Here is a 16,464-nt window from a genome sequence, read left to right on the forward strand (position 1 = left end):
GGGAAATGAGGCAGGAGTTGGGGGTCTTGCTGCAGACACATGCCTAGGAGGCAGCTGGGGAGGGTCCCCCCGTGGGGGCACAGGGGCAGGGGAGACACTGCCTCCAGGCAGTGGGGAGCTCAGGACTTGCTGGGGTGGAGGGATCTCAGCTGAGCCTGGGACTAGACAGCCAACATAGCGTGGGAGGAGGGGCGGGGCCGCCTTTGCATGTGGAGTTGGGAAAGGTGGGCAGAGTGGGCTGAAGCTCTATCAGGGTCGGGGACGGAATGCCCACTGGGGACACAGAGGCCACTAGGCTGGAGTGTCCCGGCGGGACTCAGGGCGTGCAAGGGCAGCCAGCTGGCAGCGCTTGCGGAGGGAGGTCCCGGGGCAACTGCGGACGGATGGCGTCCCCCGGCCCCAGAGCTCTCTCCCCGCGCGCCCTCCCAAGGGTGGGGGGCAGCAGCCAGGACCTCCTCCCTGAGTCCTCGCGCCCCGCCTGGCGGTCCCTTGAGCTCCACCCCGGGGGGGTCCTTGGGTGGGGAGGCTCCGCCGGGCTTGTGCGCGGGGGGGGGGGAGGGGGGGAGGTGGGGGGCGGTGGGGGAGGGTGGGGGGTGGGGGGCGGTGGAGGGGACGCGAGGGGGCGGCCGGCGGGGCTCCCAGGGCCCCGCTCGCAGCGCTCCTCCGCGGCCGCCTGGGGGTGTCGGTGCCTCGCCGCGAGCCGGGAACCGCGGCGGCGGCGGCAGCGCCAAGAAGCGCCGGGTCACCGCAGGCTGAGGCGCCCGCCGTCCCCGCCTCCCCCCGCGCCGGCCGGCCCCCGCCTCCCGCCTCCCTCGCCCGCTCCTTCCCTCTCCCCGCCTCCCCCTCCGCTCCTCCGCCCGCCCCTCCGCGCCGCGCCTCTCCGCCCCGCGCCCTGCGGTGCTGCAGCTGCGGGCGGCTCCAGCTGCCCCCAGATGTGGGCTGGGCGGCGCGCGGGCAACTTTCGCGCCGGCTGCGAGTGCGGGGCCCCGGCTGCGGGCCGGCTGCCGCCATGGATCCGCCGGCGGGAGCCGCTCGCCGCCCGCTCTGCCCCGCGCTGCTGCTGCTGCCGCTGCTGCTGCTGCTGCTGCCGCCGCCGCCGCCGCCCGCGCACGCCCGGCTCGCTGTCGCCGCCGACCCCCCAGGTAGGCGCCGGCCAGGTCCCCGCGCCTCGGCGACCCCAGTCCGCCCCGCCTGCCCGCCCGCCGCCCCCTCCCCAGGCGTGGGCCCGCCCGACTTGGGCAAACTCCGTGCGCCCCGCCCGGGGCCAAGTTGGCCAACTTCGGGGCCGGCTTGGTCGCGCAGGGGCCGCCCCGCGGCGCGCGCCCGGGCGCCTCGGGCCGAGGGGAGCCTTGGAGCGCTCGCCGCTCTCGGGACGCGGAGTGTGGGGAGACCGAGGGTCGGCAGAAGCCCCGCGGCGGGGAGCGCGGCGCCAGCCCCGGCGGGTCCGGGGCAGCCAAGGCGAGGCGGCGCCAGCGGACGCTCGGAAGGAGCCCCGGTGCCGAGGGCGCCGCCACGGGCCCTGCGCATGGTGGGGGTGGCCAGGAGGGGCTCCCCGGAGATCGGAGGGACCCTGCCCCACTCTTCCCCGCCCTCGGGCGCCCTGGGAGCGGGGGCGGACAGCGGGCTGCCCGGGAGCTGCACAGAGGACAGGCCGCCCGTACGGGTGGGGGGAGGGGGCGCACGGGGGGAGCCGAGTCTTCTCCACTCCGGAGGCGAGAGGTGAGGGCACTCGGGTGGCGGGATCGAGTCGCACGGGTAGGGGCCAACCGAGATGACTTCCGAGCAGCCCCCCGTCCTGCCAAGGACGGTAAGATCAAGGGGGAGGGGGCATCCCCTGGGAGCCCGCGAGATGCCCGCGGAGCTCCGGTCCCGAGCGCGGCGCGGGGCAGGGCTCCAGGCTTGCAGGGTCCCGGAGGGGGAACGGTCCGGAGGCGGCGGGAATCGGGTCGGTGGCTCCGTTAACGGCCTTTCCCGGTTGCCAGAAGGCCGGGGAGGTGCAGGCCACCCCCGGGGGGCTGCCTGGCGGAATGCCCCTTCCTTCCGCCGTGGAGCAGGGAGGTCGCCGCCGCTCTAACGCCCCTTCCCGTTGCAGGGGGCCCCCTGGAGCACGGAGCCGAGCGCATCCTGGCGGTGCCGGTGCGCACAGACGCCCAGGGCCGCTTGCTGTCCCACGTGGTGTCGGCGGCCACAGCCAGGGCGGGGGTACGCTCCCGCAGGGCCGCCCCGGGCTTTCCCGGAGGCAGGCAGGAGGACCCCGGCGGCAGCCTCTTCTACAACGTCACGGTCCTGGGCAGAGACCTGCACCTCCGGCTGCGGCCCAACTCCCGCCTCGTGGCTCCTGGGGCCACGGTGGAGTGGCAGGGCGAGTCAGGCGCCACGCGCGTGGAGCCCCTGCTGGGGACCTGCCTGTACGTCGGGGACGTGGCCGGCCTGCCTGGCGCGTCCTCCGTGGCGCTCAGCAACTGCGACGGTCTGGTGAGTGAGCGCGTGTTGGCCCCAGCATCTTGCTTAGTCCCGCCCCGGGCCCACCCCCCGGTGCTAGGCCCCTGCACGGTAGCGGGTGTGACAGGCGAGGCGTGGGCGCGCTGGCCCACGGGTTTGCTCGTTTCTGGGGCTGCAGGTGGTGCCAGCCGCGAGCCCTGCAGCGCAGAAATGCTCTTGTTCTCTGCCCCTGGCCCGCTGGGGCGCCACTGCCATTTATGTTGTGATTTCCTGGCCAGCTCCAGCTGGTTACTTGAAAAGTAGGTTTTTTCTCTCTAGGTTTTGAGCCAAGGGAAACATTTGGGAAACGCAGCCCCTTGGGGTTCAGGGGCCACTGGACTCTTCCTGGGCGCCTGGGAGAGGTCAGGTGCTAAAGTGGAGAGAAGGTGGGGGTCCCTTTGGGGACCGCCTGGGCACGCATGTGGTGGGAGCCTGGGACATCTTCTTGCTTCTGGGGCCCCACAGGAAGGCTGGGCGGCCGCTCGGGGAGCAGGCTGACATTGGTGAGGTTTGTCCGGCAGCTTGGTGGCCTGGCACGCGGCAGAAGCCACTGCAGTTTTCTATTTTGGTTTTTGGGTGTCTCCTGGCCAGACAGTGGAGCTGCCCGCTGTGGGTTCAGTTTTAATTGCTCTCAGGATGCCCCGATTCAAGTGTGTGGTGGCTCCCCCAGCCCTTGCCTGGCCCCTGGGCCACCAAGAGGGCTCCCCTTGGTTTGCAGAGCCAGCAATTACCTTCCAGCCAGACCGCCATGACCTTCTTTTTATGGATATACGGGAAAGACACTTAGGAAAATCACTGCTTTTGGCTGGATTTAGTTAGAACCTGGGCACAGTGTAAAGGGCTATAAATATCTTTGGAGGAGTTGGGTTAAAAGGGTGCCAACCTGAGAATCCCCCGTTTGTCTGAGGGTGTCCACAGCCTCGTGGGCATGCCATGCTACACTGGCATGGACTTCTTAGATGAGAGGTGGGGTGAGCCTGGCACGGACGCTGCCTGGGGCTGCGCACTTCCAGGGCTAATGAACTCCTGGTGGAGACCCTTTCATGGAGGCTTCACAGTGCATCATTTGTTCATTTGTCCATTTGGTGATTCACTTGTTCAGCCAGCACCCCCAATGCAGCTGTCCTCTGCATTGGTCAAAAACCTTGCAGGCCTGGTGCCCGCCCTGGAGCTCACATCTGAGGGGCACCCTAGCCGGGGGTTTGAGGGCATGCTCCTGGGGGGCTGCTGGAATGAGGTCCCGAAGGATGAGTTGCCAGCTGGAAAAGGCACAGGTTGGCATCTGGGCAGAAGCACGACTGGGGGCACGAGGTATGAATTGGCCTGGCCGGGGCGGGCAGGCTGAGAAGTCGTGTGTGCTGGGCTCACACGGGGACTAGAGAACAGCAGACAAGGCTGGGCGGGGACTGAGGTGGAGGCTTCTCCTAGGGGCCTGTGTGCCTAGGGGCAGTGAAAAGTGTCCTCGGTTTTTCTTCTTCTGTATCATTTGCTCTTATTATTTTCAAAAGGTTTTTATTGTAAAATATAACATATATACCAAGCAAAGAAAGAAAAACAATACATTTCAAAGCACACTTCAAGTACTTACAAAACAGGTCCTGGAGTTTGTCATGGGCGACCGTTCCCCCATCTCAGATTTTCCCTCTAGCTGCTCCTAAACACTGGAGGCTGGAAGGAATATTAACATAGTGATTCAGCAGCCATGCTCATTTGTTAAACCCCGTTTTCTCTGTTGCCGCTCCTCCTTCTCTGCTCCTTCTCCCAGGCTATAGGGATCTTTCAGCAATGCCCGTTCAGACTTTCTCATGTTGGGAAGGGGTGTCCACACTACAGGGGAAGGGGATGGAACTAGTTGATAATCCTGGAGAGGCTGGTCCCTCTGGGTTTCAGGATTTAGGTGACCTGGCAACCCTCTGGGAATTGTATGTTCTGGGAAGGCAAACCTACGGCAGGAAACCTTCACAGAGTCTCGGTTCCAGTCCTGGGTGTTGTTAAGAGGCAACAGGAGCGCTGTTGGTGTGGTTTAGCAAACCGTGGCGGTGAGCACCGTCTCCCTGCAGCTTGCGTGCAAGCAGCCTCAGGACAGCCTCTCGACTCTATCTGATCTCTCCTGGCCACTGAGGCCCTCCTTTAATACACTTCTTTTCCATTTGCTCCTGTTTTATAGCAATGAATTCCTTAACCCTTTAAGTCCCTCTGTGCCTCCCCGAGGTCCCAGGACGGCCCGCATCCTGCTCCCTTACCCCCTCACGGTACCTGCAGGGAAGGTTTCCAGGAGATGCAGTGACTTGCCCAGGACCACTCAGCCAGCGAAGGCATTTACCTGGCCTGGTCTTGTCCAGCTCCCTCGGCCGGGGTGTTCCCAGGTCTGGCTAGGCGAGGGGCACGGGGGTAGAATAAACCATTTCCTGGGCTCTCACTCAGTGGGGCTCCCTGTGACACCCATGCCTTTAACACTGAGCCGTGCAGTCCCCCCCTTCCCCGATAGGTGCCGTCAGTTCTCATTATCCCCAGGCCTCCTTTCCTGTATGTCACTCTGGGCCTTGGATTAGTGAATGCCAACCGCTGCCCCTGGGGAGATACAGGGTTCTATTCCTGTGAGCCTCTGTCGCCACATTTCCACCAACTGACTGACATGTCACCTCGTTCTGTGACAGCTTCCGTTTAAAGACTCCGTGTCCGATGTTTGTATAAAATCATTCATCTGTTAATACTGAGCTTTTCTGGCACATGGGCTTTTCTCGGTGGGGTAAGAGTCAGGGCTTCCTGCGGTGGAGCCCCGCTCCACAGCGCTGTCTTCAGCAGCGAGACCACCAGCAAACGCGGCACAGAACACGGGGCACTGGCCGGACCCCGGGCGTCAGTGCCCAGGCAGGAGGCAGAGCCACGTCAGCGGGAAACTGCCTGACACCGACTCATTTCGCCTCCGCGGAGGAGGATTTGGGGTGACAAATGAAGTTCAGCAGGGAGGCGAATTTGCAAACACTGGCGCGTGGGCAGTGCGGACCGACTCCCCGTGACCACACCCAAGCGGGCCAGCGGGTCCCTGTGCACGGGGCTCCCCAGGGGCCTGGATGAAATGCAGACACGTGCCTGCGCCCTGGCAGCCCGAGAGGTGTGATTCTGTCGACTCGCAGCATGGGCGAAACTTCTCTGGGGACCGCTGGGTCCCGCAGCTCCATTTCTCAAAGAGGGTTCCGCGGCACAAGGTGCTCTGGGCAAGTGGGGTACCGTGGAGAAACCAGTTTGGGAAACACGGCATTTGAGTTCGTTCTGGGAGCTCCAAGGGGCCCCATCTGGGGGTCCGGGCGCTGAATGTTCGGTCATAAAGAAACCTCTCAAACTTGGCGCAGCACAGCACCTCCCACGGACCAGACCAAGGGACCTTTTCCTTAGGGAAGGTGGGGAAGGAGCTGAGGAGAAAACACAGGAGGCAGTGCACGAGCAAGGTCGGCAGGAGGCGGAGGTGGACCCTGCCTCTCCCGGGAGCCACGGGCCTCTCAGGCCTGCTGTCCTACCCACTGGAAACCTTGCTCAGCCCCCTGCCTGGCTGAGGTCATTTCCCTGGTCTAAAGGAAGGGCGTGGTAACTCTCCTTAATGCGCACAGAGGCCGGCCCATCCGTGCAGCGCTGCAGCGCTCTCATGTCAGCGCGCTGCTCAGAAAACTGTCAGCAGCAAGTGGCAGAAAACCCAAGTCCAGTTTGGTGAAGCAGGACGGGGTCTTGTTAGCTCCCAAGGTGTCGAGCTCTCAGGTGTGGCTGGCTTCAGGTTCCCGCACTCTTGCGTGGGCTCCCCTCTCAGGTAGAGCCCTCTGGGGAGAGTCAGGGCTTCCCAGCAGGGCCAGGCTGATGTCTTCGCTGGTATCCACAGCCGAGCCCCACTTAGGCTGGCAGAAGTGAGGGCACGAGGTTTGCAGGCCCCCATAAACAGAGAGTGTGGAGGTGCGGCCCCCCCAATGCAACAGAGGTCAGCACCCCGGGTCAGCCACGGTGCAGCTTCCCTGGGCATCAGGGAGAGGTGCGTGCGGGAGCTCCAGTCAAAGACAAGCCTGCGAGGCAGCTGCGCCCCTCGGCTCCGGCATGCTGGGGAGTGGGGTTTCCGTTCCCTTGCAGGCCACTCAACGGGCATTGAGCATGATACTGCTGGGGATGGAAGTTTGCTTTCCACACTGTGTTAGAGAAAGTGCTTTCCAGGTCTTGTGTGCATCACAGCGCCATGGAAGGGCCTCTCAGGACCTCTCAGTCCGCGACACCCGGGCTCATTACACATGGGCTCCGGCATGCTCACCAAAACCCAGAGGGGCAGGTACGGGCTCTATGGGTTTTTTAATTTTTCTTTTTATTTCTTCTTCTGGAGTGCTGCAAATACTCTAAAAATGATCATGGTGATGAATACACAACTTTGTGATATAGTGTGAGCCATTGATTGCGTACTGTGGGTGGACTGTATATGTGTGAAGATTTCTCAATAAAATGTTAAGAAAAAAAGAAAACTGTACAGAGAAAACAGCAGTGAACATTAAAACCACATGCCTGCTCTGTCCGTGCTCTCTGCTGAGAAATGCAGACCTCCTCATCTTGTTTGATTCTTGCAACAGCCTATGGCGTATATCCTAATGTCACCCCATTCTACAGATGAGCAAACAGAGGCTCCAAAAACCGAGGTGGTCTCCCTAGGACTTTGCAGCCAGGATTTGAAGACATGTTTCTCTGATTTCAAGGCCCGACTCCCTGCATGCCAATGACAATAATAAAAATGAAAAACTGCATTAAGAAAGAAAAGCCTTTCTTAGTGCATTAGTTTGTTAATGTTGCTAGCATGCAGTATACCAGAAATGGAACAGTTTGAAAGGGGATTTATTAAGTTTGAAGTTTACAGTTCTGGGCCATACAATGTCCAAACTAAGGCATCCAGAGAAAGATACCCTGACTCAAGGAAGCCCGAAGCCCAATGTCCCATGGGAAAGTATGCGGCTGGTGTCTGCTGGTCCTTGTTCCCAGATCTGTCGCTGCTCATTTGGGGGAGTCCTGGGCAGGTGCTTCAGGCACAGCTGGCTCCAGGAGCTCTGTCCTGGTGTCAGAACTTGCCGTCTGCATTCATCTTGGGGTGGCCTTCCCTATGTAGGGGTTACCTGTGGCTCTAGGCTTAACTTGTCTTTGGAGATGCAATCCCCTGAAATGCTCTCCTTTCTAGAAGGTTCCACGGGACTCCTGGGGAAAGGTCTGATGGCCCTGCTTGGGTCCAAGGCCCATCTTGAAACCAGTGACTGTGACGGGAGCATCTGGCCTGAGCCTCCAGCCTGCTTTTGAGGTTCAGTCTGAGGTCAGAGCATCCGAGCACATGGAAGAGAGAGGGGTCTGGGCACACACGCAAGGGAAAGGCATGCATGCTGGACGGATGCCTGAATTGCCACCGCACCCCACCGGTTCGAGGCTGTCCATGTCCTCCTGGGTCGCACACTCGCCCAGCTGTCTCCAGGACTCCTGTGCATGACCCTCATGCTCTTAAATGGAACGTCTCCATTACTGGATCCCAGCTCCCTCCAGATGCCCCCAACCAGGCCGGACCCCAGCCTCCTCCAGACCCCCAACCAGGCCGGACCCCAGCTCCCTCCAGATGCCCCAGCCAGGCCGGACCCTAGGCCCTCTTCCTCTCCCCTGCTTTGCTGCCCCCACATCCAGTCACCCAGCATCCCTCCTGGACACCCCTGAGCTCAGCCCAGGTGCTGATTCTGCACCACAGACTGACTCCAAGCTGCTCGCCTTTGCTTTTGGTCCCCCCACTTCTCACTGGTCTCCCCTACCAGCCCTTCTCCACGCAGAAGCTGGTGACTTTTATAAACCACACATCAAGTCAGGATGCTCCTTTGCTCGAGACCTTTCAGCGGTTCTTATGGCCTTTAAAAAACAAGCAGGCGAACAACAGAAAACACACACACTGGCTCCCCGCCCATGCTCTGGGCCCAGCCAGCCCCCTGCTTCGTTTGTCACTGTGTGCCCTTCCTGTCTGAACTGCAGCCACACTGAATATTTTCCAGAAAGAACCTCTGCACACACCGTGTCCTTTCCCTAGACCCTCTCACCCCTTTCCTCTGTATCTGGCTTCCCCTGCAGCTCTCATTCAAATGCTGCCTCCTCCAGGAAGCCTTTTTGGACAGTTTACTTGTACCCATTCTTTTTGGCAACATGTGTCTCGAGCATCGGGGTTGCATGGCGTCTGGTTCTCACATGTGACTGTGCCTTGGCACCCTGCATGCAGCTCTGTGCGACTGTGTCCTCAGCTCCCTGCATGTGGCTCTGTGCGACTGTGTCCTCAGCACCCTGCATGTGGCTCTGTACAACTGTGTTCTCAGCACCCTGCATGCAGCTCTGTGGAGAGCTGTGCAGTGGGAGTGCAGGAGCACGTACAGGGAAGATGGGGCCCCCCAAGACCAGGGGCTGGCCTGCCTCTGGACTGCCATCTGCTCTGTTGCTGACCCCTGGGTGTCTCCACCCCATGGGGCAGGGCCCTTGGAGAATGGTGGAAAGCTTGGCCTCTTTCACCCACAGGAATGCATTTGTGCAGATGTGTGGTTTTGCATGGGTTTCTCACATTCGTTGGGGTCTGTGGAATCTATTTCTTTTGTTTTTTTTTGAAGAAATCTGTTGGGTGGAATTTCCCCCAAACTATTGCTTTCTTAGTTAAGAAGTGAAAAAGGCACACCCAGCTTGCCCTTTGTCTTCTTTTTCTTTTCTTTTTGGTTTCTTACTTTATTTTATTAAAAAAAAATTTTTATTGAGAAATCTTCACACTCATACGGTCCATACATTAAATATAATCAGTGGCTCACAGTATTATTACAGAGTTGTGTATTCATCACCATGATCATTTTTAGAAATGCATCACTCCAGAAAAAGAAATGAAAAGAACAACAACAAAAAAACTCATACATCCCATATACCTTACTCTTCTCTCTCATTGACCACTAGTATTTCCATTTACCCAATTTATTTTACCTTTTGTCCCTCTATTGCCTATTTTTTTATCCATATTTTTTATTCATCTGTCCATACCCTGGATAAAGGGAGCATCAGACACAAGGTTTTCACAATCACATGGTCACATTGTAAAAGCTCTATAGTTATACAGTCATCTTCAAGACTCAAAGCTACTGGAACACAGCTCAACAGTTTCAGGTACTTCCCTCCATCCACTCCACTACACCATAAACTTAAAAATAACCTCCAGGATAGCCCCTCTACTCTGTTTAGAATCTCTCAGCCACTGACACTTTATTTTGTCTCATTTCTCTCTTCCTCCTTTTGGTCAAAAAGGCTTTCTCAATCCCTTGATGCTGGGTCCCGATTCATCCCAGGATTCAGGTTGCACATTGCCAGGGAGAGTTTACCCCACGTAGGGAGCACAGTGAGTTCACCCGTTGAGATGGCTGAGAGACAGGCCACATCTGAGCAACACAAGAGGTTCTCTGGGGTGACTGTTAGGCCTAATTTTAAGTAGCCTGCCTTCTTGACTGGAAAATAGACACAATGACCGGAAGCCCTGCAGCCATCATGGGGCCACGAAGACACGAACCAAACCACACCAAACCTTGGTCTAAACCAACCTGAGTCAGGAAGGCACTCCCGAGGGACAGGAGTGGGGTGGGCTCAGCTGGGCTCTGGCAGCCGTCGTGGGAGCCCAGGCCTGTCCCCTCTCCTGGGCCTCACAGGGTCCAAGGGGAAAGTGGGGCAAGGTGGGTGGTGGCGGGTGGAGGTCTCCCTTGCTGGGGACATTTCCAAAGCTGGAGCTGCAAGTTCAATGCCCGAGGGCCCAAAGGTGAGCTCCTGTCCGCACACAGCGAGTAGGCAAGCTCGGAGGCAGGGAGAGGTGGGGGCGCTGGTGACCCGTCTCGGGCGCAGCGTGCGGCCACTCGGATTGTGCCTCGGCACTGCTGCATCTCCCCGGCATCATCAGGGGAGCTGGGTTTCAGAGTCAGGACGCTGACTCTTCTGACCTTGTGCAGACAAACAGGTCTGAAGGCCGCGTGCTGGCGCTGACGTCCCCTGAGAAGGGCTGGAGGCAGGCCTGCGGCTGTGGGGGCTGGGGGGCAGTACTTGTTGCTCGGCCTGCGCTTCCCACGGGGGCCACTGAGCAGGTGGGGGTCATAATGGGGGTTTGCTGAGAACTCAACTTCATTTCACCCCTCCATTCCACATCTCCTGGTTGACTTCCCCACCAGCTTCTCCTCGGGGCCTTTTGGTGGGTGGGATGGGCTTTCCCAGCCCTGCCTTCCTCCTCCTACTGGCCCTGGAGAGAGACGGGTACCAACTGGTGCCTGCCGGGATGGATGCTGGATTGTTGGGGCTTTGTGCACAAGTTGGCAGAGAGGCAACTCACCCCCGCCTCCGAGCAGCCCCTGGGGAGTAGCTTCCAGCAATAAGGCATCTCTGGATTTGTGGCATTTGAAAGGCACAGATGTAGTAGTAGCCCAGGGGTCAAGGGGTGTCACCTGAACCCCGCTCTCCCAGCTCCTCTTCTCACTTGTCACACCATGCTTCGGGGTACATGTGGTTGCAGCTGTGCCGGCACAGGTCGCATACTCCCAGGGACAACCCAGTGGAAGAGAGGAGGGGCCTCTACTTTGGAGGCTCTTGCCACGCCCTGAGCCTCCCCCTTATTGCACTAGCTCAGGTGATTACTGTAAGCCAGAATGTAAAGAACTGATTGGGCAGGCGCTGGTCACATGGCCCATGGGAGGTGCACATCCAGGAAGTAGAAATGGGGAGCTAGGGGGTGCTGGTGCCCCCAGGGAACGCCCTCTGACCCCGTTTCCCTGGCAGGGCCCCCTGGCTTTTCCTGGGTCTGAACTAGTTGCTGCATGGCAGGAACACTCCCCCCCACCTGCCCTCTGTGCCTGGTACCGGACTTGGCACTCTCCACTCCTGGCCTGTAGGGGTCCCGGCACGACCCCCTGCAAGCCAAGCATGGGACAGATGGGGAAACCAAGGCTGCGGTGACAGACGCAGGTCTGGGGTGGCCTCGCCCCTGGGATGCCTTCTGGAAGGGGCAGAGCATGGCCGGTCACCATCTCTAAGCCTGAGCCCGGGGTAGGGAGCTGTTGTGCACACACCTGAAACTTACCTGCAGGAGCAGAAGCCGCCATGCCGAGGGGCCCAGGAACCGCAGCAGCTGCTGGGCACAGGCGGGCACCCACCCTGTGGGCACTCACAGGCTCGGGGCCGGTCGGCAAACTGCGCCTGCCCCTCTGTCTGTCTGCTCAGTGGGGAGGGTTGAGTCACGCAGGTTAAACACAGGCAGCAGGCGGGGATCCCCTGGGGGAAACATCCCCCCCCCCCTCACCCCGCCCAGCCGCGAGGCTCAGGGCCGGCGGTTGGCCCTTCAGCTTCTCGGGTCTGCCCACTCCAAAGGGCGCCCCCACCCCTGCTGCTTGGGATGCAGCCCAGCTCAGGCCCCTCCAGCCCCACTACTTGTGCTCCCCCCCGCCCACCTGGGTCTCTCCATGTTTCCGTCAGGGAGCGGACAGGGCGAGCTGCGGGGGGCATGCAGCTGGGCGGAGTGTGGGTCTGTTTCTGGGGGTTGCAAAGTGTGATGGCGCTCGCTTCCTGCCCACAACACGGCCTGCCTATCCCCCCAGCACCTAAGAATGGTGTGAAACAGACCCCTGCCCAGACCTGTTCCCACCAAACCTGGGAGTGGGTGCGAGGAAGACCCTGCCCAGGGCACGTGGGGGGGTGGGGCAGCCGCGCGGGGGCCTGGGCTCGCCGTCCTGCCCTCCTGGGCCTAGTTGGACAGGCAGCCACACTTGTGTTGTCCCTGACGCCCTAGACATAGGTGCTGCTGTGTGCATGTGAACGTGCGTGTGTTCCTGTGCGCAGGAGTGAGCACCTGTGATGAGCACCTGTGTGGGTGTGTGCAGGTGGATCCATGCGCAAGGGTTTGTGCACATGAGCATGTGCATTCAAGTGAGCATGGGCATGCAAGTGTGAGCACACACACAAGGGTGTGTATGTGTGCACACAGGAGTGAGTAAGTGTGCACCTGTGATGCATAACTGTAGGTGTGTGCAGGTATTCCATGGGCAAGGATCTGCACGTGAGCGAGCATGGGCATGCAGGTGTGCGTGCACACTTCCAAGTATGTGTATGTGTGTATGCCTGTGTAGGAGGAGTACGTGTGTGTGTGTGTGTGTTCTGGGCATAGGTGGTTGTGCAGGGGAGATGGCAGGTTGCAGCCGGAGCCCGGAGGCGCCCGTGATGCCCAGCCGGGAGCTGCTGTGCGTGCTCCGCAGCCAATGCCAGGCGTGCCCCGCGCCTCAACCCGCTCCTTGGGCTCCTCTGTGAGTGTGAGTCACGCTGTCCATGCACCGGGGTCTCAGGCATGTGGAGGCAGAGAGACCATGGCGTGCAGGGAGGAGGGAATGGGACTAGTGTCCCCCGTGCCTACCCTTTAGTCCGAATGCTGTGGACTTAGCAATCGCGTGGGGAGCAGAGGATTTAGGGTGGGCTGGGGAGGCGGGGCAGCTGGCCCTGTCGGTGTGCATGTGGAATCCCCAAGGTCCCAGAACTCAGATCCCGGGATGCCGGACAGGGCGACTGTCTGAGCACCCTCACTGGGCACGCAGGACAAGCTCACGAAGAGCGTCCAGCACGGGCCTGGGGTGGGCCCTCCTGGCCAATCCCGTGTCTCCTCCAGCCGCAGAGGCTGTCAGTTGTCACACGCCGCTCCACAGAGCCACCACAAGAGGGGCAGCAGAGCTGGACCATGTGCACGTGACCACCTCCTGTCTACACCCGGGACCACCCCTCATTTGCACCTGGGGACCCCCCTCATCTACACCTCATCTATACTCGATCACCCCTAGTCTACACCTGACCACTCCTCATCTACATTTGGTGACCACCCCTTGTCTATACCCAGGGACCACCTCTCGTCTACATCCAATCACCCCTCGTCTACACCTGACCACCATTTGTCTACACCCGGGGACCACCCCTCGTCTACACCTGACCACCCCTCATCTGCACCCGGGTGTCTCTCCCTGGGAGGAGGGACTGGTATCCCCGGCACATTGTCCCTGAGTTCCCTGCAGGCTTCCTTCGAAGCGGTGACAGAAAGCGGCTGGAGCTGGGAGCATGTGGTGTGCACATCCACCTACGCGTCTTTTCCTTCCTGGATGATGCCTCCTGCCATCTCCGTGTGGCTGAAACTGCAGGGTAGGCGATGCCGCGGGGTCAGTTCCACTTGTCCGTCCCTCTGCTGTGTGTTCCTGCTCTTCTTTGAGTAATCCTTAAACCTGCAGTGTGGCCACACCTGGCCGCTGAGTTCTAAAAGTGTGGCTAATCTGAATTGAGAGTAATTCAAGTGTAAAATACCGGATTTCAAAAACGTAGTACCAAAAAATAAATAAAGAAAAGATAGAATGAAACATCTTAGGTAATTTGAAAATACTGATTATAGTGTGTGTGATAAAATGATATTTTTGATGTACTGGATTAAATCAGATGCATCATTAGGATTAATTCCTCCTGTCTCTCTCTCTTCCCACACGTGCACGCGGCGCCTGCGTGCGGCTTTACTGTGCACTGATGCCCCGAGACATCCGGCTGGCCCCTTTGCCCCCCCCTTGCCTCAGTGGTCCTGCACAGCTTTCCTGGTGGCCCCGTCTGTGTATTTTTCAAATACATTTTGGAATTGCTTTGTCTGGTTAAAAAAAAAAAAATTTCTTGTGAAGTTGACGACGTGAAATTAAACTTACAAACTAAAGGAGGGCTCAACGTCGTTTACAATCCACTCTTACTTATTTCAGTCCTGGGGTGACGCTGCTTGGTGACGTGGCACGCGTTCGTATGTAGGTCTCCCAGTTTTTTGTTTTTTTTTAGCAAGGGTCATTTCAAGGATTCCTTTTTCCTTGGCCAAAGAGGCTAGAATCCGTTCCAGCTTGGTGGTGCGGGAAGGCTGCTGGCTTCTGTGCGATTATCTTGGATCAGGCAGCTCGCTTGGGCTCGTTGGTTCTGACACGTTTGTGGCTCCCTTGGGGCTGGCATCGGCACAGCTGTCCCGGCTGAGAAGTCCCTGCACCCCAACTTCCGTGGCAGGCGCCCTGCCTCTCCCTTGGCGTGGTCCTGCTGGTGCAGTGAGTGGACCTCTCGTGAAGGCAGCAGCCTCTGATTGCTGCTCTCCTGAGGTCCCATTTTTATCAGGGACCAGAAATTGGGAGGAGCAGAAATCGGGAGCAAACGTGGCTAACCCTGCACCCCATCCTCACTCCACCCCCAGAGCCCACACGGGCCTTTTGAGGGGTCTTTACTTCTGCCTTAGTTGCCCATTTTGCTGGGCTTTTGGGTCAGAACCCACCTGGGACCTGTTGTAGGGAATGGGGGTTTCCTGGGGAGGGGGGAAGAGAACCCTCTTGGGGCACATTGGGGTGCAGCTAGCTTCAGGTGGAGCCCTTCGGATTCCCCCAAATGCTGGGCTCGCTTCTCCCTGCTGTGTCTCTCTCCTGCAGCTTCTCTGGAGCCCCCCAAGCACCCCTGCAGCTTGGGAGCTGCAGTTTGGGGTTTTCCCGGAGGAAGTCCCCTCCAGGGGAAGCCCGTGGGCGCTGTGCAGAGGCAACAACTGCTTTCCCTCCTGTTGTCTGTCCATCTGCCAGCCAACGGGCTGTGGGCTCGGGGAGCCGGGTGCCCGGGTGTGTGGCCACACCATCCTTGTACGGCCGTGACTTGGTTTCCCCAGCTGGGACAAGACACCTGCCTCGTGGGGTGGGAGGGGGTGGGGAAAGCGCGGCTGGCCAGAGCAGATGCATCATGGAGGGGTGTGGGGTGTCCCTCCTTAGCAGGTGGGGGTGCTGTACTCAGGGCTGGTGGGGAAGGTGCAGTCCCGAGCTTGGGGCTCCAGCTCCCTCCCCGCCCCTTGCCTGTGGGGGGCTGGTCACAGCCGGTTTGGCCTCACGTGACACTGGGGCCTGGTCTGGGCGGCCTGAGAGGGCGAGGGGAAAGGTCCATATTTCCTGAGCACCCCCCTTGCAGCGTCATTTTGTGGGGCCGGTTTGGGGCATTCAGTTGGGGCCCCCCTTTCCCTGTCCTCCTTCCCCTCCCTTTCCTTCTTCCCTCTCTTTTCCCTCCCCCGCCCTTCTTCTTCCTCCAGCCCCCTTGCCTTCCCCCTCTTCTATCCCCCTCCTTCCCCATTTTCTCTCCCCTCTTCCCCTCTCCCCCCAGATGGCATGCCCAGGACGCAGGGTGACCCACGCGGTGGCTTCTCTTCCTGGCCGCCTTTTGTCCAGGCTGCCGTCCGGCTCCCCCACTGCCCAGGCGGGGCACAGGGCTACGGGACGGGAGTGACTGCCCCAAGGCCACACAGCACCCGGCCTCATGCTGCAGCGGGAGCCCCAGACCCCAAGCCTTCCTTGTCCTGGGGGGACCGGCGCCTTGGGGCCCCGGGACCATGGCGGGAGGTGATGGGGGTCACGCTCCTGGGCCAGCATGGGGGGCAGAGGCTGTGCCAGGTGCCCCCACCGACTTCATCTCTTCACCCAGGCAGGGCACAGAATCAGCACTGTCAAAGCAGTGCCGGGTGCACGCCTGCTTCCCCTTCCCTCTCCTTTCCCCGTGTGGCGCACGTTCTGTCTGCTGCGAAAGGAGCGGGTTCAGTTCCGTTCCTCCCCAGTTGCCCCCATTGTCCCCCCACCCTCCATTCCCCGCTCACCCCCTCCTCCTCTTGGGAACACTTGCTCCGGCCTCTCTGAAGTCCGCAGAGGCGCTCCATTGACTTCCAGACCCTGTTTTCTCTTTTTGCAGCAGCCCCAAGCTCTTAAGCACTAACCCTTAATTATACGTTCCAACATCTCCTCGGGTAAGCATCACTGCCATGACTTTCAAAAAGATGTTTGGGCTATTTTTTGTCTGTTTCCTAAACAGACCGTGGGTGTGCTTTCTCACGATCTTACACAGTAGTAAAAGGAGATCTGGATTTTGGATGAGATCGCA

The 16,464-nt window shown here is 59.7% G+C and overlaps 1 protein-coding gene across 1 annotated transcript in view; it reads left to right on the forward strand.

The window, feature by feature from the left end:
• The first annotated feature begins 1,009 nt into the window (after window positions 1-1,009).
• ADAMTS2 (ADAM metallopeptidase with thrombospondin type 1 motif 2) overlaps window positions 1,010-16,464 on the forward strand; it is a 208,832-nt gene continuing 193,377 nt past the window's right edge. Inside the window, exons 1-3 of the mRNA XM_077138156.1 lie at window positions 1,010-1,074; window positions 1,218-1,945; window positions 2,093-2,475. Coding sequence (XP_076994271.1) covers window positions 1,010-1,074; window positions 1,218-1,945; window positions 2,093-2,475 — 1,176 coding nt within the window. The remainder of the gene's footprint in view (window positions 1,075-1,217; window positions 1,946-2,092; window positions 2,476-16,464) is intronic.

Source organism: Tamandua tetradactyla, chromosome 20 (genome assembly GCF_023851605.1).
Source record: "Tamandua tetradactyla isolate mTamTet1 chromosome 20, mTamTet1.pri, whole genome shotgun sequence".
Taxonomy (NCBI): domain Eukaryota; kingdom Metazoa; phylum Chordata; class Mammalia; order Pilosa; family Myrmecophagidae; genus Tamandua; species Tamandua tetradactyla.